The sequence below is a fragment of the Thunnus maccoyii genome, chromosome 8, assembly GCF_910596095.1.
Source record: "Thunnus maccoyii chromosome 8, fThuMac1.1, whole genome shotgun sequence".
In the NCBI taxonomy this organism is placed as follows: domain Eukaryota; kingdom Metazoa; phylum Chordata; class Actinopteri; order Scombriformes; family Scombridae; genus Thunnus; species Thunnus maccoyii.
In genome coordinates, this window is record NC_056540.1 from 12,929,366 (window position 1) to 12,953,053 (window position 23,688).

The 23,688-nt window shown below is 41.5% G+C and overlaps 1 protein-coding gene across 2 annotated transcripts in view; it reads left to right on the plus strand.

The window, feature by feature from the left end:
• nlgn3a (neuroligin 3a) overlaps positions 1-23,688 on the plus strand; it is a 114,409-nt gene that overhangs the window by 12,951 nt on the left and 77,770 nt on the right. Inside the window, exons 2-4 of one of the 2 annotated variants that reach the window (XM_042419730.1) lie at positions 8,586-9,309; positions 10,394-10,453; positions 18,874-18,933. In XM_042419730.1, the coding sequence (XP_042275664.1) occupies positions 8,835-9,309; positions 10,394-10,453; positions 18,874-18,933 (595 nt within the window). In that variant the 5' untranslated portion in view covers positions 8,586-8,834. The remainder of the gene's footprint in view (positions 1-8,585; positions 9,310-10,393; positions 10,454-18,873; positions 18,934-23,688) is intronic. The other variant, XM_042419729.1, reaches the window with a different exon arrangement.

Genomic DNA, 23,688 nt, shown 5'->3' on the forward strand with positions numbered 1-23,688 from the left:
TTTACATTCACATCTCCTTTTCATAATTTAAAAGCATTCCACTGCAAACCAGGCTTTCTCTGAAATGTCAAACACTGTGTCACATAATGAATATTAAAATGTTATTAATTTCTTAAACAGCTCTTATTAATGGCTGAGACTGGCCATGCGGTTCAGCATGTGTTTGTTTGGTCTTTGTTTACGCTGAAGATGAAGGTCACCCCCTCATTAGTGCAGCAGCATCTTTTTTGATGTTGTGATATACATAGTAATCAAGTGTGGCTCACATTGCTGTTTACTGTTGACCTTTAGTTAAAAGCACATCACTGTTGGATTGGCTCGAAACTTAATTATGCTCCCATAAAACTCCAGGCATCATGTACGGTGGACAGACCTCATTTAATCTGTTGTCATTAGGCTACAGTAACCCTGTGCTTCCTCTGTAAATAGGGCCCGCGCCATAATGCTCATGAATCTATTATGCATTTTTTTTTTATGTTATAAAAAAAATAGATGCTGTGGGTTTTGCTGTGTCAAGCGCACTCGTGTACATCTCAGCTTTCAACTATGTATTCAGAAATCCTGCTTGTCACACAACAATACACTTTGGCACCTCTCACTTCTCTGCAACTACCAGGCATTTGCATGTCAATAGCATCATTCTACCACTGTGCTTTTGGCATTTGTGAATACTCTGCAAGGAAGCCAAGTAGTCGAGGTCTTTGAAAAGAAACAGAATCATGCGTTGTGTGTTGCTGCGTTCATTAACACGTTATTTTCTCAAAATCCATCGTGGCTTAACTGTTCATCAATCACAGTTATGATTCAGGACAGTGGTAACAGTATGTGCAGCATTTGAAAGCACATGCCTGAAGCTGAGGATATATGATGCAACAGAAAAAAAAAAAACACACTGTGATGCTTTTAGATCATAACAAATTAATTAATTCGTGTTCTTACATGAAGTCTAGGGTCTAACACCATATTTTACCAAGATTTGAAATATCTCTCTGTTTGCACATTACTGTAACTGCTGCAAATGCTAAGGCACCTAATGCATTATTAGCTCATTAATTTTACAGGCAGCATCTGGGTCATGTCTCTGCTCGGTATATGCATGATTCTGTGGAGCCCTTCACACCGAATGATAAAGCTGATCTTTTAATTTTCACTGAGAACTGCAGCCTACTTACCTTAAATTAAAGCTGTTATTTAGCTTATTAGGCCATGGAAAGATTCATTTTCTCAGCATACTTACAGTATATATTGTACGTGCCTTGCCTGCACACATGCACATATACACACACACACACATGCACAAAGCTATTACGTTTCACAGTGCAGCTCCAACAGCTTTCATTTTATTGTAAAAAAAATAACTAATTTCACATTCTTCTGGACAAGTTGATCTGAATTTTTAATCTTTGTCTGCAGAAAACATAATTCAAAATGCAGTGGATGAAAGTGGTGAATTACATGCACTCAGTGCAGGGCTTCACTGCTTTTTGAAATGGTGCATAGCTAAGTGTTGTCCTCAGGATGATCGGCTCTTCAAAGGCCTGGCTTTGTACTGTATGGTTTATGAGGATACTTCTGTTTGTGTTTTAGTTGCTGTAATGGAGGGGGGGTGGGGGTTGTGCATGGCAGTGGCATTACAACCGCAAGAATTAATTTTCTCTGTTCCTAGCAGGAAATGTCCACCAAATTGCAGACATTACTGCATTGCAAATTACCCACATAATCCCATTTTTAGATGTATTTTGTGTAGTATTCATTGGAAAGATGGTCAAAATCACATTATCGCGAGAACCATCCTTCTGGCCCAGAGGAATAGTTTTGTTCTTTTTAAATAATTGCTCACCAACGTGGGTTTCTTTTAGCTGCATTATCTGCATGCGATTCTGTCTCTGCAAAATGGTTATTCAGGCCAAGGACAGCTGCATGGCCTCTTTAACACTGAGTAAAAGAGTCAATAGTAGCCATAGGAGCTGATCCATCTAAGATTTTATAATGCAGTGCCAATGAACTTGGAACCCTGATTGTGAGAGATCAACTCCCTGTTGTAATTACCATCCAGACCTCAATTAACTCACAGCAAAACCCCAGTTCAACTCTATATGTTTGTGAAGTGTTAATAGCTGCTTAAAGAAAAATGTTTACCCCGCCATCCCTGTCAATTCTTCACTTGGATCAATGTTCAATGCACTGCATATTGTTAGATACATTACTTAAAATGACACTCTTTAAACATCCAATAAAGAGTTTGAATTGGAAATAACCCATTTATCCCAAATGATACCCTCATTAATTGTAGAACCATAATCAATCAATAAAGTTAAGTGAGTTCTGTTTTCAGGCAGTAACTCTGATAACTGGCAGGGAGTTCCATGACAAGCAGCATTTAGACCAAAGAGTGCAGCAGCAGTAACACACAGCAGTTCACATTTAAAGTGATTGTCATAAACTTTGATTTGCTTTATATACGTGGCGCCATGCCAGCGCTGCACAGGTTCCTTGCACTTGCCTGAATTTTATTAGGGATGCATCCCAGAAGGCTAAAAATCCTCCTTTCCACTGTAAGCCAGAAATTGATGTTAGCGCTGCCATGTTATACGTGCTGTCCTCACAGCAGAGGAGATGAGATGAGCTGCTTGAAATATCTGTTGAATTCTCCTTGGTATGCTCGAGTGTACCTTCTCTAGGAATTCAGTCATGTTTCACATGTGTAGTGCAATCAAATGTATTCACAGATGTAGGATGATTTGACCAACAACTAGCGAGCACAGCATTCAGAATGTTGTATGTTAGTAGTCTATACAGGTTATAATGCTGAATATGAAACACACAGAAGCCATAAAAATTCAGGCCTACTCCTTTTTTCTTTTACCCTTTCTTTCTCTAGTTTTTTATGATCAATATTGTTTGAAAAGTTGTGTCAAAGAAAGAAAGGGAAGGAAAGGAACAACACTAAGTCTACAGCCATGCTTGTAGTGGCTCTGTGAGGCTGTAAAGAAGCACAGTGGTGCCTTGAGCTACATGCTAATTTCAGAATGCTAACATGCTTGCAATGACAATGCTGACATGCTGATGTTCAGCAGGTATGATGTTTATTTTGTTCACAAACTTCGTTTAGTGTGCTGCCATGCTAATATTTGCTAATTAGAACTATGGTGATAGGAATGTCAGTAGATTTGCTGTTTTGTATTCAAACCAAAGTATTAGACTAATTAAAATTTTGACCTAATGATGGCACTACATGAAAACTCAGGGGATCCCCAAAGTCGTTAAGAGTCACCCTCCATGAATGTGAAATGTCCAACAGTTAATGGAGATATTTCCTTCTGGACCAAAGTGGTGAACTGACCAAAAGACTAACATTGCCATTTCTAGAGCTCCTTGCATGGCTAAAAATTCTCCAAAATTCATTTACTCTTTGTATGTGCATTGTAATAATATGGCTGTGAACACCAATGAGAGATTGTCTGTAATGGATAAATGGATGGATGCCAGCTTTTAATTAGATATGCCTTGTTTATTGTCAATGATTTGGTCATTTCCGAAGACACAACGGAAGAAATTTTTGTCTTGTGCTCTCTCTTTAGCAGCACTTTGGAGCTGTGTTGGCAGGGTGATAGGAATTGCACACAAAACACTTCGTCAAGAGAACACATCCCACCCTGCAAACGGCATCTGTGGGAGCTTGGATAATGAGTATGCCATGTGTAAAGCCTTAATGTGTTTACATACAGCTAGATTAGAGACGGACCCAATACTTGCCCCTGCGGTTTCTCAAAGAATCCCTGTGGGCTACTTGAGTGATTAGCTACTTTGAGTTTTTTCAGTAGGAGTGTCTAGTGGGACTCTGCAGTGGATCAATAGGAGTTAGGATGATGAACTGTTGGGGAAATTTCTTTATTTATCATTTTTTAAATGTAAGCTCCTCAGTCCTTTCCCGTCTAATTGAGTCAGTTAGCCTTGATTAATATCCCTGTACCCCCACATATTGTTTCATGTATCGTATTACTGCCTAAACTGTATCTGACACTCAGAGGCGTGCACACCCAGTCAAGAGAAAAGAGAGGCAATACAGACTGCTTCTACTTGCTGTTTTAGGACTTCTAGATCAAATCTGTCCCTATCATTTTAGTCAGAAAGAGCAAACAGTTGTTTCAAGCACCGTCAGCAGTTAACAGAATGGCCATTATTTATTTGCTGTGCCACCACTCAATTCATCTCAACATGTACTCACCTGGAATCTGTCTTTATTTGGCCCGCCAGGCTCACCTCTCTATGCTTCCTGGGCCGTTTGGCTAGTAATGATACTCATGGCAGCATTTATCCGCCAGCCAGAAGAAGGGGTGGAGACACACAGCTTAGCAGGCGGCCGCAGCAGCAGCAGCGCTTTCATTCCTCACCGTCTCCCTTTTGCTTCTTTAAAAATATGTCAGCATCACCGTGGTGATTAGCAGTCAGAATGTGCTGCGTCTTTGTCCTTGATTTAATGCCAAATCTCCTAAGTAATAATGACTGCACAGGCTCTGTGTCTGACGAAAAAAGCAAAGGATCCTTTCCTTTGCTTTTTGCTAGTGGGCTCTCATCCCTCACTGTTATAGCAGCACTGGTTCCCAGCAGGAGTCTTATGAAGCCACACTTTGGTTTTGACATTTTGTGAATGCTGTTTCTGAAACATGCCAATCTCCTTGATTTGATATGGCGTGCTGTTGTTCGTCAAGCCCAGGAGCTTATATAAAGTGCGTGCCAGAGAGAGGAGATGGTATTTGTGTATACATTCATTATTGATTTTGCTGTGTTGAAATCCATGTTTGCCTATGTGAAATAAACATGTGTAAACAGACAATTTACAGATATGCTTTCCACATCATTGACACACAGAGGCCAGAGAGCAATCCTATCATCATAAGCTGAGCTGGTCTCAAAATGGAGTTTTCGCACTGATGTAGACTAGTGTCTTTCTGGAGCACAAATGGAAGGTGAAGACACTCAATTAAGTTTCTGCCGTTGCCTCTCACATTTTAATGAGTTCAGCTGAGGTAACAGCCTGGCTACATAGGTTCCTGTCTTCTGGTTCCTGTCTTGTTGCCTGTCTCTTATTGTTTCTATAATGGCACATTCAGCCTTGCTTATAATGTAACAGCACCAGAAGCATTTGTAATCAGTGATTACACTGCTCTCAGGTCAGGACGGCTCACTTCATTTGAAGTTAGATGTTTCAGAGGACTAATACAGCTTTGTGAATGCTTTTGTTGCAGACTAGCTACTATAATAACAGAGTGGGGAGAGTCAGAAGCTCCATCTACTCAGAACTCTTATTGGTTCCTTTTTTATCAGAGTCCATTCAGCCTCTCTCTAAGGGATGTCAGGGCGTAGGAGTACATTTGGCTCTGTGCTCAGACTTTTATTGCGATGCAGAGATCTCTCCGCTGTAGGAGAACAAAGGGTCTTCTACAGTAAGTGTACATGGCTGTGGGCTCGGACCAAAATAAAGAGGAATAAAGTCTATGTATTTCCTTTTAAATGTGGGATCCGTATGGGTACAACTCACATGTTGTGCCGTTGAATAATGATGAAAAGGGATTGGACCGGATGAATTTAACATGTCTTATTAATCAGGAATCGGAGAATTGGGGAGGCGGGTGTTTAACGGCATGTACTTGGTGGAGTGCCGTCTTGCATTAAGGGCTAATAAGAGCGTCAGCACAACACCCAACCAACCCACCACCCCCGCCCCTCCTCCCCCACCTTCCCCTCTCCTCCTCCCCCCGCCTCCATCAGCCCAGTTGTATTTATTACGGGCTGCAAGGCCACGGTGATGAGACGATCAATATTTCTGGGATGATGAGGGAGAACTCATGCAATCTCTCTCTCTCCCTCTGTTCCTCCCTTGGCAGTGCTTCAGCAGGTAGAGAGATCAAAGCAGAGAGGACCTCTGAGATGCTGTTGGAGGGGAGACTGATGAAGAGTCCTCTGTGCTGTGTGTCCTCTAAACACACACACTCAATCACACTGTCCTATGTCCTTGCTATGTCCTGATTAAAAAGTTTGACCTGATGTATTTTATCTCAACTAGAATTAGTGTTATCACACTTATTCTGCTGCTGTCTGCAGATCTAAACAGAAATTGCTTTGGTTGAAATTAAAAATCTAAATCGGGGTGTACCTACTGTATGGGGAATTATACTAGACCTGCAATGATTAGTCGACCAATCAATTAGGCAATCGACAGAAAACTAATCAGTGACTATTTATAATCGAATAATTGTTTAATTGCAAAAATGCCAAATAGTTTCTGATTTCAGCTCCTCAAATGTGATGATTTAATGTCCTTACTGAATATTGTTGGGTTTTCAACTGTTGGTTGGACAAAATAAGGCTTTGTCTCTGGAGGATTATAATGGGCATTTTTCACTGTTTTCTGACATTTTATGGACAAAATGATTAATTGAGAAAGTAATCAGCAGATTAGTCAATAATGAAATTAATTGGTAGTTGCAGCCCTAAATGATACAGTGCATTTTTGTAAAACCTCCTTTGGACAGACATTTTAAAGTTATTATTATTATCTGTCTTAGTTTAGGAAGTTTCAATATGTGGAGGTCCTTATACACAGAGCTCAAAATAGATCATAAACAGAATTTAATTAAAATTCAAGTTGCAACTGTTTTTGAAGAGGGATCAGACATGTAGACACGGGGGAGCTGATGCTTTATAGGATTTTATAGTGTCGCCAGTTTATTAGGTACACCTAGCTACTGTAAAACTACTGCAGTCTAATACATCAGCCCAGCAAATACAGTATATCCTACATTAATGAAGGTTATTATGTGTGGTTTCTGTTAAACAAGAGGTGCCGACTCAACTTTCAGTGATTTTGGTAGTAGTTGTGCTATATTGGGAGGTGTTTCTAATATTTAGTCTTTCCTCACTGATATAAACAGGGTGGACAAAATATTAGAAACACCTCTCAGTGTAACAGCCCGACAACATAAAGCCTCCAAAATAACCATACAGTAAAATCAACACCTCTGTAAAACACCTCCCAGAAAATTGAACATTTTAACCCTCATCAAGGTTTAATGTAATGCAGGGTTGTTGTATTTAACAGCACTGGGTTTAGATAGGTATACCTAATAAACAAGCAACTGAGGTTATTATGTCACAGGTTGTATTGTATGTTATTTGTAGGTGTTTTCTTGTTGAGCTGTGCTATAAATGTTGTAGTATGTGACATTGATCGGTACTACAATATGTACTTGTTTCTATAAAAATAAACAGGAATGAAATTGTATTTTTACAAATAACAATATATGTCATACAATCTTTTAACATGGCAATAATGTCTTCTAGGTTTTCTGCTTGTGCTACTGGGACCCTAGTGAGCAGGGAAGGGACTTTGTCAGTGTGACTTTTCTAGCATTTTGAAGCCTTTGCCCATTCTTGGCCCCCAGCAATGCATGCCTCTTAGTCCCCAGATTGGATACGGATGACTTTTCATGTATTATCACATAGCAGGTGCTCTGTGTGCCAGAGTCCCTGAGCAGAATCATGCACCACACACATTTCATTTATACAAGTATCGACGTCGGTGGGCTCATCAGCTGTATTTACAAAATGTATGTATGTGTTCTTCATATGAAGTGAGTGCTTCCTTGTACAACTACGCGTGCGGAATCCACCGGCAGGCTTTCCGCTGATCCGCTGCTGCAGCAGATGGGAATAGTTGCCTAGCGATAACAGCACCTCCAGGAACGTCAGGATTGCTTTCTCTCAGTGGTTACTGGCCCTCCAACGGCTGCTGATACATTATAAATCATTTACACAGTCATTTTGGAATGCAATATCCTCCTCTAAATGCTGGCTTTTTCTTCTCCATTGTTATTAGAGCGAACGCTGCAGTGGGTGCCCAAGGCTGAGGGGGACCCTAAGCCACAGAAATTGAAAATTGATCAGGCAGTGTGGGAAGGTGTTGTCACTGGCACCACTGTGGTTCACCCCGGGACTGTTGATTAGCATTTACAGCAGTGTCACTGGAAGAGCCTGTGTTGCCTGTAGCTACATCCTCCTCTGTCCCTTCCTCTCTCTTCATCCCAAAACCAAAAAAGGGAGTTGAAATTTAAATTCTACCATGTTCATATCTATACCAAAGGGAAATGTAGAGAAAATGCTGCATGACATTAAGCAGTACATGAAAATTTTATCATGTTATGTTCTTGTGTGTGACTGCTGCTGCTGGGTTGTAGCAGTGCTTCTCCTGTAAATATTGCTATTCTTTAACTATTAATGTAAACTTTAGGCTTTGAAGTAAAGAATAATTACCCACTGACAGTATGCCTTTCACATTTCAATTGCCCTATTAGCATTATTAGGCAAGTTGCCTAACAGTTAATTGCAATATCCAAGTCATAGGCAGGTTCTTGATTATGTGGATTGATGGTAGCACTAAGAGCTCTGTCATGTTTATGTGAGCTATTTTATGTCATGGCAGAAAAGGACTCTACAAGTCAATAAAAATGACTGACTAAAAATTGGAGCAAACTGGTGGGCTGTCAGGGAACTGTCATTAATTTTCCTGTCCTCTTCTCTTGCAGTACGGGATAGAAGATCTGACGAGCGGCGAGAGAACAGTGAGTAAGGACCTCGTTGCAGAGAGGAACTGCACAACTGCAACTGTTTCTCCTCATCTGTAAGCCGCCAGGCTTCACTATCACAGCTGATGACTGTCCCTCAGGTGGCTGGACTGCAGGGCTGAGCGAAGGCACGGGAAGCCTGCGTGTTTGCTGAGGGGCTGCCCCGGCTTGTATGTTGGTCACTTGCAGTTGCACTCGCTCACAAGGACCATGTGGTTTTCTCCAAGGAGAAGTCGTCTCCCTTCACAGAACTGGCACGGTGCCTACAGTTGCACCAATAATTTCAGCGTGTCCTTGTGGGTGTTAAGTTTTTGTTGGTGCTTTGCGGCTGTGAGAGGTCAGAACTACCACCCCACTGTGAACACACAGTACGGGAAACTCCGAGGGGTTAGGGTGCCCCTGCCAAGTGAGATTCTTGGACCAGTGGACCAATATCTGGGGGTACCGTACGCCGCCTCCCCAGTGGGGGAAAAACGCTTCATGCCCCCTGAGCCTCCTTCTTCCTGGTCAGGGATCAAGAATGCTACTCACTTTGCTCCTGTCTGCCCCCAAAATATTCACAACGCCGTGCCAGACATCATGATGCCAATATGGTTCACCTTCAACCTGGATATAGTTACCACATACATACAGGATCAACACGAGGATTGTCTTTATCTAAACATCTATGTTCCAACAGAGGATGGTGAGTGTGTCGAGTAAACAGGATGAAACCAAAACCTCTTCTCCTCTCTTCTGTCTCTGCCTCCTTCTCTCTCTTTCTGTCTTTTCTCTAAAAATTTTATGTCACCTCTGTATTTTGCGCGGAGCATGACCTGTTGTCTGGCGCATGCTGTGTCTGTGTCCATCATCTCAACCTCCCATCTTGACTTGATCTTTCATTTAGTCTTTTCATCAACTCTCCCCTTCCATGCCACTGTTAGAGGTTCCTCTTTTGATGACTAAATGACTTATTAAAATGACTGAATAATTAAAAAAAATCTAATCATACAAGGAAGAGATTGGAAAAACTCGGTGCACCTTCCTACCCTCACTGTCTTGACTGTTCTGGGGATTATTAGCCATTAGTGATCAGTAGCTTGCCTCATAAGTGAATGATCTACTGTAGGGTTGGTGAAATATTCTGTCTGGTACACGAGAGGCCTGTGGCATCAGCCTGACCTATGTAAGACCCTTTACTCTCCTCATTTCAACCACAGTTTGTCCTTGCATAAAGCAAAATGCAAGACAGCCAGTTTTGTGCAAAAGGCAAACACAGATTGGGCTCTACCATGACTGAAAATCTTAAAACGTTCAGATTTCTTCATGTTGACCCTTAAATGCCCCCTATTATTTCACCACTTGAAGGAGATCCACACATGAAAATGGGCTTGAAATGTTAAGCACTCTGACAGCCAAATGGACAATGTCAAATAACACTTATCAGATTAGAATGTGAACTGCAACCTTGGAAATCTATCTTCTCTGCCGAGGCAATGCTCAGTTCTGTGTGGCTGTAATGGGTCTTAAATAGAAGTGCATGTGAATATGGGCTTCCTGTGTCCCAGGATGCAGCAAATTCATTCCACCATTTTGGAATATTTCTGCAGCAACACCCCAGTTACTTTCTCAACAGGTCCTCTGTTGTTCTTGTTGTTGATGACTGGGAGGGGGGCGGGAGGAGGGAAGAGGGTATAGAGGGGGTCTGACTCAGTCTGAGTTGTTGCATGTCACATGCGATCTTTTCCAGAGCACCCTGTTATTTTGTAGTTTTTCCATTCATTTTACAGTCAAAAGAATATCCAAGGAATGTGCCAGGAAACCCAACAAGAAAATGTGTAGAAAAGGAGGTATGTAAAAAAGAAAAAAAAAAGCCAACACGGAACGAAAGAGAGGATTTGAAAGAGTGAAAGAGAGAGGAGAGTGATGGTTGCATCCTTCCAAAGCCGCCAATATCACCACCTATCAACTCCCAAATCAAAGTGCTAATTGGGATGAACGTGGGACTTGTGACTCAGATCAACCTTGACATGAGTGTGAGAGATGAGTGAATGGTTGTGCTGTGTTGCGTGTGTGTATGTGTGTGTGTGTGTGTGTGTGTGTGTGTGTGTGTGTGTGTGTGTGCGTGCTGTAGTGTTGCTTTACTATGAGAGAGTGTGTGTCAAGGAGTGAAAATCCAGGTCCCTAAATAAATAATGGAGTTTTGTCAAGCAATAGATCATGATGTCTAAGAATAACCTGTATTCTTTTTTTTTTTTTTTAATGTCATTGTATGGCTCGCTCATGTTCAAAGTGTAAGATGTTTAATTTAAATACAACTGTTGATTAAGTCAGAGGCAAGAGTGCATTTGTGAAATATTTGCACATAAAATGTGACTTGGTATGCAAAGAACTTTAGTCATGTTTCAGATTGCTCTGACAGCACTTAAGACACCAGCTTATTGCAAGTATTTGTCAAACACGACACCTGAAAGCGTCTGCGCCTCAGCCCTTGATTAAATTTACACTAAAAAGCGGAGGGCCACCTCTCTCTTAAATGTATTATTCACAATTGTTCAAATAGGGGTGGTGGGGTATTTTATTGGCATGACAGCTTTCATCTATCCATGTGGCAAATGCTCAAACACACTGCCACAGAGAAACACAGTCCAATTCCATTAACAACAGCTAAAATCTCTAATTTTCTAAGCCTGCCTAAAGGCGCTGGAGGATCTTACGAGTAGCCTTAAGACTGTGATCCTGAGCGTATCTCACTTCACAGTAAAGATTCAGTTTCAGCTGCGAGACCTCTGCTGTTGATTTCCATTGAGGCAGGAGGCAGCTATTGGCCTCACTCTGTGCACTCGTACATTCTGCTTTGGTAAACCAATTTTGTTAGAGACAGACTGGCCCTCCAGGCACTTCTGCTTCTGAATTAGTCCCAGTTGTGGAATATACACAGAAATATCTCTTTAATATTCCCCTTCCTCTTGAAATTTTTCAATTATCTTCCCCATGTTTGGTAATGAGAAAATGGTTTATCATAAGTTTCATATGTTGGTTTTGTGACACATTATTGTGCAGAGGGGTGATTGTTGAATAGCTCCTCTGTTGCCATAAACACGAAGGTTGTAATTTTCAGTCCGGCTGGAAACTCTTTATTTCAATTGCACCTTAAAAAACTGCTTCTGCTAATCTTGGCTTATGTTGAATTAACAGTGCAAATGAAGCATTATTTATCCGTCTTAGGCGATGTAGAAAGCAACCTCTGAAGCATTCTTGGTTTTGGTTAAATATTTCCAACAAGGGAGGAGTGAACTGGGGAAACAGTTTTAACAGTTCATCAGTTCCCTCATTAAAGTTTTTAATTAGTGTCATTGCAATAGTTAGATCTGTTCCATAAAGCTGTAAACACCAACTGGGTTACATATTTTCTGTTTCAAATTTGCAAAGCTTTCAATAGAGACTTGTACGATGCAGTAGAGTCATACACACTGTGCATATTCAGTACTAATAACACCTTCACCGCAAATTTTACAATCTGTAAATCTATGAATATGGTTCCTCTGGAGGAAAGAGTGATTTATTTTCCAGAAAGAAGTATGATATTTGACTCTTGATGAAATGGTTGTTTGATTGTTGCCAAGCAACAGTATGCAGTTTTGACAGGAGCACAGTAAATGGCCCTCTTACCTAGCGTGAAGCACTTTTGTTTCAATGGTGATGCCTATCAAGTGAGAGAAATACATGACCCCTGAACCTTGTAAACTGCATAGCATGAGATCTTTCTTCAGTTTTATGAGACAAGAGGTTATGTAGAGTGTTGATTTGTAGAGTGTAGAGCAACTGTAAATACAGAAAACAATCTCCAGTATGAGTTAGAAGAGTGATGGTAAGGGAATATCTCATTTTACAATTGAGAAAGTCTATCCCATAGATCCTGTGCTGTTGGGATCCTAGTGGGCATTGTGCAAGGAAACAACATACTTATGCTGATATCAAAGATGTGGCTCATTTTCCTCCATAAAACACCCTTAGACCAAAAAGTAGTGCCTTGATAAAAGATCAAAGACAAACTCATTCACAGAATAATGGAAGCCAAAATTGTAGTAGATGTTGCCTTTCTTCAGTAAATGTATAGTTGGTTGGTATTCAGAGCTAGAGCTGCTGTGCAGCTAATTTTGCAAAATCAGCAGTGTATTCATCTTTGTTCAGAAACAATGTGATGTTTACACTGGCTAAATATAGTTCAGAGAACAACAACTGTCCATTATTTTGCTGTTCCATTGCAGCACTGCATGTCCAAGATGTCCGAGCAGGTAGTCACCGAGGTCATGTGGAGGTAGTCCAATGTGCAAGATCAGCACCGTAGCCCGTTGCTCTCTGTGAAGTAGCACACAGAGCACAGAGCAGTGACGGAGCCTGAGACATTGTAGCCTTGGTTATATCACTCACTCATTTTCTCTGCTCTGAGTCAGAGTGAATGGGATGAAGAGAGGGGTGATGATGTGCGGGGACACATCTATGCACTATTCAGTCTCAGAGTGTTAGATTGGCTCGAGATGGGTCAATTTTGCGAGGACAAACCATGATGAGGTCAATCTTTATCTTTAAAAGAGGTTTACATTGTTAAATTGACTGACAAACTTTAAAAGAGAGCTGTAATATTGCATCCTTTTGATGAGATCCTCATTGAGGCAGAGTTCTGGTGATAAGGTGCACTCACTATGCTGCACGCTGCCTGTTTATACAATATTCACATTATTTCCTACAGGGTTTTTACAGCATGTCTCTTTCACTGCTTGTAACCTGCTTGTAAAACCTGTCCGTAGAGTCCTTCACAACGGTCTCTCTGAATAACAGTGTTTCAGAGAGACACTGAGATCATTCTTCCTGACTCCTAAATTCAACCCTCATCATGCGTCTATTTGAGATAAGTGCAGCGAAATCTGTTGTACGTTTTGGCTTGATTTGTACCACTCAACTATCATTCCTATGCAGCCCTCACAAGCAGCAGGCTGCCGTGTGTTACGCAGCCCAGTGCCAGTACTGAACAGCCCAATCAGCTGCCAAACCTGTAGATTAACTACGCCAGCAGAAACATTGGACATCTTTTCCTCTTACCAGATGACCTCCAGATGCTAGAGAGCTGTGAAAACTGTGAAAGAGCCCCAATCCTGGTTTGACTACGTCTGGGCCATGGCAGACAGTAACACACCATGGTAATCCCATTGGTTGGCCGACTCAACCCAGCCTTGGGGAAGGAGGGGCTACTCTCTGCTGAGTGCTGCTGAGGAAATCTGTACGCCAAGCAGACAGGGCAAAAACTTTCCAAGAAGAGAAGAACAAATATTGGCCCATTTGAATTGAAAACAGAGCAGATGTCCCACTTTTTGTTTGACAGAAAATTACTTCTTTGGTCTTCTATGATCATCTATCTGGGACAGTTGATGACCCCCAGTGAGTGAAAGCTGTAGCTAGCCAGACATGGAACCGGTCACACTGACTTGAGATGCAAGACGCGATCTAAGCAGGAAGTTCCTATTCACAGGCCTCCTGCTGCTGTGCTGTCCAGCTTCCACAGTCAACCCAAGGCTCAATATCTCTGTTCTCTTCTTTGTTTACTCCAATAGAGGACACAGCCTGTGCAGTCCTAAAGCCCTTTTAAAGGGGAAAACACATTTTGTTGCTTCTGGTATCTCTGTTAGCTTAAACCTAACCTCTTGAGCCCTGATTTCCCCTTAATTGTATTAACTTTAACATGCAACATGTTATACACCTGTCCATGAAATTCAGCCTGATATTTATAGTATTATTGGAAACAACTGGATTTTGAATTTGAACAATGCTTTCCTACACATCATACATTTGTAATGATACACCTAAAAGTACATTTGACAGGGTTAAAGGTACCCTGTGGAGTTTTCTTGTAAATAAACAAAAGTTATGTTTACATTCAGTCTTTCTCACCAAAACACATTACTTGTATCCTTGAGGTCCAACAAATATGTTGAATGCATTTCCTTTCTCATAAACAATTTGCAAAGCTGATTCTTCTTCTACATATTTTAAATTATGCATTGTTTACACCCACGTTTGTTTCCTCTCATTTGTTGGTGTGTCACTGTCATCAACAGGCAATCAGTAGAATAGCATGAAAAATTGATGTGAATCACTTGATTTTTAAAACATTGCTCCATATTGCTTCCAGTGGTCAAAACCTTTACAGGGCACCTTTAACCAGAATCCAAAAATTGCAAATTCAGTCTGTGCTCTGTTGATTCTGATCAATTTCCAGTGCATCTAGAAATAAATATACAAATTCTTGAAATTATTCTCCTGGTTTAAATTCTGAAGGCTATATACTGACATTCTTGTTGCTTTCAAAGGCTTTGAATGAGTCAGAAATCAGCAGTGATGCATATGGTGCAGCACTTATTCAAATGACTGTTAAGCGTATGAAGCTTAAGAAATTTAAAGCCCGGTGATTGTTTCTGTAAGATGTTTGTGCAGTGTAGTCTTTGTTCACTTAATATGGGGAATAAATGGTTCATTAGGACTCAAGAATGGAGGCAAGCGACCCCGATGTGTTACCTTAGGTTGCTTTCATACTCAGAAGCCTGTGGTGTCTGTTTAACATGTCTCTTTCCATTATCAGGCTGTAAACAGGCAGAAAGACTACTTGGCTGCCTTTTATTTGTTTTTGTTTTTTTTATTTTGGGAACAGCTGAAGCGCAGTGTGAATTTTGGCTGTCCTTTACTGCAGGATTACAGCCTCCTTAACCTTTTAGCTGCGTTCTCCATCATTCTCTCTTATGTGTCCCTCCCAAGCTGTTCCTTAACCTCTACACTGGGAGACAGATTGAGAGAGATGGAGATAGACAGACAGAGGGAGAGAGAGAGAGACAGAGAGCAGACAGGACAGTAGGAAAGACAGGAGGAGAGACAGATCCAGGCTCTCTGAAAGAGAAAAATGGCCACCTGAGGATTAGAGACTGGATATAACTGCTCTAAATTGTCAAGGCTGCAACATTTCACATTTCACTAAGTCCCTTTCCACATTCTGACCTTTCTGATATTTAACTCCAAGGCCCATCTATTGTCAGTGAACCTTTTTCCAGCAAAGGAAAGGCAGTTAACATTCAGCCCTTCCACAATGTATTGAGTGAATTGTGGATTCAGTCAAGAAGTCTCTGGAGTCCGAGAGCACTCTATATCTGTGTGTTTGTGTGCATGAGTGTGTGAGTGAGTCTGTGTGTGTGTGCACATGTGTGTACATGCTTGAGTTTCTATCATGTATACCTTCACGGCTAAGCACTAGAGTGTCTTTTGTCTTCAGTTCCATCCTGTTCAAATGATAAATTTCAATACCCTTCATGTATCAAGTAGGCCATTCAAATGTGTTTTCTTTTAATCTGATTTGATAAATGCGACAGGTTTCTATTTTGCTTGTCAAGGAACATGAATAATAGCTGTTATTCTAGATGCCGCCTGTTTTGAGGCGATGCAAATGTCGACTCCTGGAGGCTGGCCGTGCAAAAAAACTCCTCAATTTATTGTAGTTTTGCTTTAATGTCACACTCTTTCACCGTGGCATCACTCTAAAAGACTGAAGGTCAAATATAGGCTCGCTTGCTGAGTCACTGCAGATGTCACATGTTTGCAGTTCCTATTATAGATCCAGCATTTGACAAACACAGGCTCACAGACAACAGGATTCAAATTGACAGAGCTTCCCTGTCGACACCTGCCATCCAATCTATGCCTGTCTGAAGCGCTATCACTCAATAACCTCGCTGTTTTACCATGTCAACAACACAGTGAATGCTAGAATAACCGTAAACGCTAAACAGGCCATAAAGAAGGCTGTAGAAGCAGTTGAAACCTCTTTGTTTGGGTGCTGGCTGTTATTCTGCTGAAACATTTTTGTAGGTCCCCGTAAAGCCTACTTAAGAAAGACATGATATCTGACAACTTCATGGCAGTCATTTCCTACACCATGAAGATGCTCCTAGCTGGCCTGATGTTGCTCTGAAAGGTGCTGTACCTGCCAGACAATAAGACTGAGACCATCATCAGGCCAACATTATCACTGATTACTTTGATGACCTAGATTACTTTGTAACATGAATTCCCTGTTTCTACTGTTGACTTGGTGACTGTCACAAAACTCTCCAGAGTTGTAAAATAAGTGTTCCTGTGTCAAACAATATGCACCAACCAAAGCAGTCTCTTAATTTGGTTTAATATGATCTGTTTACAGTCTGAATGCCTCGATTTATTGAAGTGCCTGAGCTACAAAACTTGACCAATTCAATCACCAGTATCTACAGCCAGTTTGCAGTATGTGGGCTCTCACACCTGTTACACCTTTTACTGTATTTCCAGTGACTCATGCAAATTAAAAGGTCACTGCCCAGTTATACATTTAAGCTCTAAATTGTCATAGTCATATGATTATGTTTGCATGTCTAAAGCTCATATAACAGCCAATACAGACTGATATGTTCATTACACCCCACAATACATAACAGATGGACATACCGAACAAGGTCATTGTACCAGTCGTGGAATCAACCATTTCAAAAGGCTTCTCCACTTAAGAGCACATATGTACTCAGTAAATGTCATGACACTCAGCCTATTACATTATGCAATATATTGCAACTGTCAATTAACAATGGATGAGGTATTCAAACACAGCCAACCATTCATTCAAATAATAGCTTTTTAACAGGCGCCTATACCAGAGAGGTTTTTTTTTTTTTTTTGATATATCTTTGGCCTTTTTTTTTTGCCTACTTTTGTGTCCATAATGTAGGTGCATCACAGTGTTTTTCACTGACTCCACCTGACTGCCTGGCAGGCACAGAAATAATATCTTGATAAGACTCTTGGTGGATTTTAACTATAAATGGGGTCTGACGGAGGAGAGAGTCTTCTCTGGGCCTGAGGGCATCATGTGACTTACAGTTCCAACTTTGGCCACCATGGCAAAATCACTGCGTCTCACTAAAATTAACAAACAGAATAGACCTGTTTCTGGTAGCTTGGATCATCCTCTGGGAACCATTAATATCACCTGGAAAAATTATGTCACTCAGGCCGTTACTAATGAAGGGTGGAAAGAGTAAAATCTAAGATAATCAAGCCATTAGATTTTGATATTAATTAGTATTATTGTTACTTATTCACAGTGGAAAATGTGTTCTAATTATGGCACTAGAGGTGGTGTACATCACCAAAAACATTTTATAATATGTAGAAGATGGCAAAGATTCTTGATTTTTAGGGCTGTACTATTGAATTGATTGACAGACCAAATGACATTGCTAGCCTGAGGCCCTGCTGCTAGCAGGCAAGAAAAAATTACAATACATGGATATCAAACTCTAACCAATTCAGAATATCACTGTGTAAGTGGTAGGCCAAGATAGGCCTGTACACTTTATCTGTACATGGTGCGCAGGCGCACTAGGGGGCTAGATTTTCAAACCTACATGTAGCACAAGGACAACAGCACATTACCTACTGTTTAGAGCAAAGAGACAAGCTGCACACATCAGTGAGTATATATGATACACACAATCTCGTGATTTATTCAAATCCTCCCTCCTCTAGGGAAGTTGGAATCCTGCACTTGCTTCTGGATGCAGTTTAAAACCTGTTCTTTCAGCAATTTTCTTCATCCCAATTTTTATGTCATTTAGCTGGCCTGTAACTGCATGGTCTGTTGTCATTTTATTGTTAATAGGTGCACACTCTAGAGAGAGTAGAAAGTCATGAAAACCCTTTTCAAAAAGTAATTTCCTAAATATAATTAATACCCATCAGAATTGCATACTGTACTATAGTTGTTCAGTTTTTCAACAATCCTTTCAGCTAATAATGTTGTTAACCAAACTTATAGGATTGGACTCAGAGGGTTTTCCTGATAAATCTAAAAACAAAAGGTTTCTCTGAAAATGCCAGTGGTGTATGACTCTGCTCCAAATATGTTTTGTTTCAAAGTTTCCCTCTGCAAGGTGATGTGATTTTTTTGCTCAGTGTCTTTTTTAAATGAGATTTGTATTCTATTAAAACATGTATTTTTCTCTTATTGTATTGTGTATTAATAAGAAATGCCAAATGGGAATTGTGTATTTACATTAACATTGCTATTATTCATTTGTGGTCTCAAATACTGCTGTGGCTTTTTATTGAACTGCCTCTTTTCCCATATCTGTGTTGCCAAACATGCTATTTTGAATTTCCCTGTGCCTCTCTATGTCTCTCCCTGCTTCAATAATAGGGGCCCATGCAAAAAAACAGGGCGAGGATTTATCGGATAACGACGGTGATGAAGATGAAGGTATTTTCCATGGTGAACAAAGATGGTGCATGATTTCTTCTAAAAATGTCTCTGTTTTCTGATCATTTATGCTATTTTTTAAAATTATTTTTGTTTTTACTTCTAATTGCAGATGCAATCATCAAGCACCCCTGTCACATTACAGTCCGTAGAGATTGAGCAAATGTGTATGTGTGAGTGAATGTGAGGTTTCCTGTTCCCAAGCTAAATTCAACCAATGAGTAGAGTGTTTGGTTTCAGAGTAAGATGAGATCTAGTAGCTGTCTAGATAACCAAGCCCAGGTTGAGTCATTTTAATATCTCACATAGTGACTGGAGCAACTGTTATTACAAGGGCAGCAGTAGTAGTGAGAGCCCCTTCTTAAGGTGTGGCTAGCAGCTGTATTTGTGGCGATAATGGCAGAGGGAAAGTGAAGCAGCAGTGTAATATCAGACTGTTCACCAGGTCTGCCAGCAGATTTAGATGAGGAGCGGCAGTTCAGGAGTGCTGCTGGAGAGGATTAGAGGCAAGAGGTGTAGAAAATGGGAAGTTGCTGCTCAGCAATCGCATTGTTCACTTTCCATATTTATCTTGGGATATTCCTGGCTCAGGGTGGATCTCTGCCGAGATTAGAATGAGAGACGATTCTTGTGCTGCAACAGAAACGGCTTAAGTCTCTGAATCTAAATCAAACCCTTGATATTGCCCCGCCCTTGTCTTCCTTTGCTACTATAGGGTGATGCAAGCATGATGTTGGGTATCAAGGATCAAGCCCTTGATTTATACTGCATTTGTTTTTCATGAGCAGATTGGATTTTTGCACATTGTGTGTACATTCTGTGGACATGATTTAATTGTATGTCTGGAGTGTGGCTGTTTGGGACCTCAACACATGTTTAAGGCATATGGACCTTCTATTTGGCAAGAAAAATGATAATGTTGGCACTGTGAATGCTGGTTTTGCTGTGGGTCCTGTGTTGGGTTTTAAACCCAGCTGAGGCCGGCTGGCCAGGGATCTCTCCAGATGTTGAAGGGTTTGTAGTGAAGCTCCTTCCTATTTGCCAGTGGGCTTTTCTCTCAAAAAGAAGCCTCATGCTGGCCTTGATCACAGAACAGGAAGCGTTGCCATGGCACCACTTTGACACACAGGTGTTTCCTCATTCAAGCCCAGGGCGAGCTGTTGCAACTGAAGCCAAATTGCCTTTGGTCTGAGGCTTGACTGTGTGTATACGTGCGAGCGTGTGGATGTTTGTCTTCCTTCAAGCAAGCCCACATGCGTCAGTGTATGGAGCCCTAAGTCCGTTCAAAATTGCTGACAAGTGCCGATCCCTTTGTCTGGCAAGTCTTTGCATGCATACACAGTGGCTTGGTCTCCAAGCTGTTGTGCAAGACTAGCCTCACTGAAAATGTGACAAGTCTATTCTTTACAGAGCGCAACTAATACTATTTACAGAGCATCACCGTAGAAGCACAATACGGTCCCAGCAGAATCTCCGCCACAGCACTGTAACTAATGTGTGACAGAGTTGGCCATCAATCCCTAAACATGATCCAGAAGATTTTCATTGTTCTGGTGGATGTGTCTATTTTTTTGAAGTGTCATAGCCCGACACATGAAACCAGTGTTCAGAGACTCCCCTCTGTTCTTCTATATTCCCTCCAAAGAGAACTGTTACCTCAGTGGAAAAAAAAGACTTTCCTCACTGAAGGATGGTTGAGTACACAACACAAACCACAAAGTCCTTATAAACTGTCTTACATACTACCACTCTCACAAGTGGCTGTACTATTATTGTGGGCAATAACAGCCTCCTTGTCTACAATAAATGCACTGTATACATTACCGATGAAAATCAGACAGTTGTATTCAAGTTAAAGGGCAAGTAGAATCAAAACACAAGTAGAACTCCCACTCTCTCACTCTTTAAGTGATGCACCTCTCATCCACATATTCTCATTCATTCCAGGGAGCTGCTGTCTTGTCTGGCTTCTCTGTCTAACCCCCTCCATCTCTCAGTCTGTTCATCCCAGCATTACCATGCTGTCTCAGTTGGCATTCTGTCTATCCTGGGCTAATTCCTCCCCTCCCTCCACTATATTTGAGCTGCCCTCCTCCTCGTTAGAACCCTCTGGCCATGCTCTTAAATTCTAATTCAAATATGTTTTATTGGAACAATAAAAGGGTTTCTCACATTACCAAAGAGATGAAAGCAACATATGCAATTGAATAGTAATATAGAAATTTACAATAAAAAGATTGTGAAACAGCCAATAAAAACATTAAAGTGAGATGAGCAGATAAGCAAAATGGAGGAATAATATAATGACATTTATATACATACTGTATCTCTATCTGTCCGCTGGCTGTCCCTGAGGCTCTCCCTCTTAGCCACTCTGTCTGTTTGTCTCTTCCTGCGTCTTTCCGTCTGTCCCTTTGTGTGACCGCCTGTCTGTCGGAGCAACAGTCAGCCCCCTGGCACCCCCCGAACTCTATTCAAATTCTGCGCAACACTCCCTCCAGCAACATGAGTGTGTGGGCCAAGTTGCTGTGATTTACACCGTCCCACAATCAAGACTCAATTTTAGAGGCTGTTATTGCACTGTAAAAGGGAGCGCAAGCTTTCAATCAACTACCTGCTGTTGTTAGATAAAGGTGGGCATGTAAATAGAGGAAGTGAGGCTGTGTAGGAGCTAAATCTCCCAGGTGGAACATGGCAGTGGTGCCGAGGTACTGTGCCCAGTGTTAGGCAGAGTGAAGCAGCCGTCCCCACTCCACCTCTAGAGTGTCTCGCACCAGTGCTGCCTCGGCCCTCTCCCACTGATGAAAAATAGATGAGTGTGTGTGTGTGTGCGTGTGTGTGTCTGTCTGTCATTTGGCACTTTGAGACTCCAGCTCTAATCAGGAGGAATGCTTCCACCCTGTGTGAATGTGCACACACTCAGACATGTACACCCACATCCATTAAATCAGTGAAGCATGCACACATGCACGCACTTGTACACATAAACAGTGCTTGCTTCCAAGCTCTAGAAGCAAGCACTGAAGAAGACTACACACACACTCACACACACATACATATCCATACACACACGCACACACACACACATATATATACCCCCACCCTTGCAGAAGCTCTCCATCGTTGCTGTGCCAGGGAGCAGAGCTGAGCTCCACCTGCCTGGGTATTACCATTAATTCCATTGCACAGGCCTGACTGGATCCCCATCCAGCAAAGCCCTCAGCTCAGCTCAGGCAGCCTGGAGACTGGTGAATCGACAGTGGGGGCAATTCACACACCATTCTCTCCATTCTGCCACTATCCTATTCTCTCTGATGTGGCAGGGATGAGGAATCATGCCCCTTGAAGCCCATTTATGCAGAGATATTTGGAATGCTGCTTCTCAGCTTCTTTCCAAGATAAGCATTGCTGCTAATGGCTGATCCACAAGGGCATCATTTGAGCCATTTCAAAGGATCGGAGAACCAGACTGTTACTGTGATCTTTTCTCTTTTTTTTTTCGTTTGTCCTTTACTCTTGAGTGGCACGAAATAATTGGCAAGGCAAAAACATGCAAAAACACCCTGCTTTTGAAAAGAATGGAACAAGAGTGGAGATACACTTTGAATTAGTTCACTGAGGCACTTTGACTTTTTCCTTATGCAATGCCACAGCATGTCTGTTTGCTGTGTGCACTTTTGTAATGTGTTTATTGGTGTGCTGTCGTCAATCCTTCAGTGAGTTTGTACTGTATAACGACAGCTTTTGTGGCTCACACCAAGGACAGCGGGCTTCCCTGAAAGACTAAAGGGTTGGTCTTCTTTCACTCTGTGAGACTTAGGGATGACAGCACCTCTACAGCTTCTTCCTCTCTTCTAGATCCAGGCCAGCTGTAGGGGGCTTTGGCTAATAGCCTTGTAGGCTTCTTGCTGTGTCTTCCCTTTTATTTTCCTCAGCCTGCGTCTATCCCCGTCTCTGTTTTCTCTCTATCCTCTTACATATACATGCCACTCGCTGTTTGCCCTGTTGCCAACATCAAATTTAACGCACAAACACACCAGCCAGCCAGGGAGCAAGAAGTCACCTTCACACAAAGGTCATTCCTCACGTTACATTTACTGTAGTGATGTCAAGATTCATAGTAGAGGCAAACACATCTCCTTTTCATATATCCAATGCCAAGATTCCCTTTACATAAGACATACTTCAGTTACTCCCAGAAATGTCAAGCGTTGTAGAGAACACTGTGATTTTGACATACTGCAACTGTAAGGTGCTCCTTTTTTTCTGCCCACCCCATCACTCCTGATGATGTGCAGGCTCTGAAAGTCAACTGTCTTAAAATAGCAACAGCTATGCAACAGTTTTTTTCCCCCCCATGGTCCTCCTTCCACTGTCTTCTGTGAGTCAAAAATAGAAAAATTTGTTACTGTGTGTTCCTTCACTTTAGCCTTTTTCCCTCCAAGGCCTAGTCACACACAGTGCTAGTTCATTTGATTCTGCATAAAGGGAATATTAAGCAGACATTCAGTGACATTCACAATACTGTCAGTGACTTGTACAGCCGCACAAGCAGCTGTATAATTTGGTGTAATTACACTGCCTGTTTTGCGAAGCAGCTCCCCAGAAAAACTATATGCCGTTCTTAAATGTGAACATGGCCAGTAATGGACTTGTCATGAGTGAAGCGTGAAGCTCGGCCTGACAAGAGCAATACAGTAGGGTGCATGTCATGTCCTGCCACATCAGGACATTGTCACCCGTTCTCCCACCTCA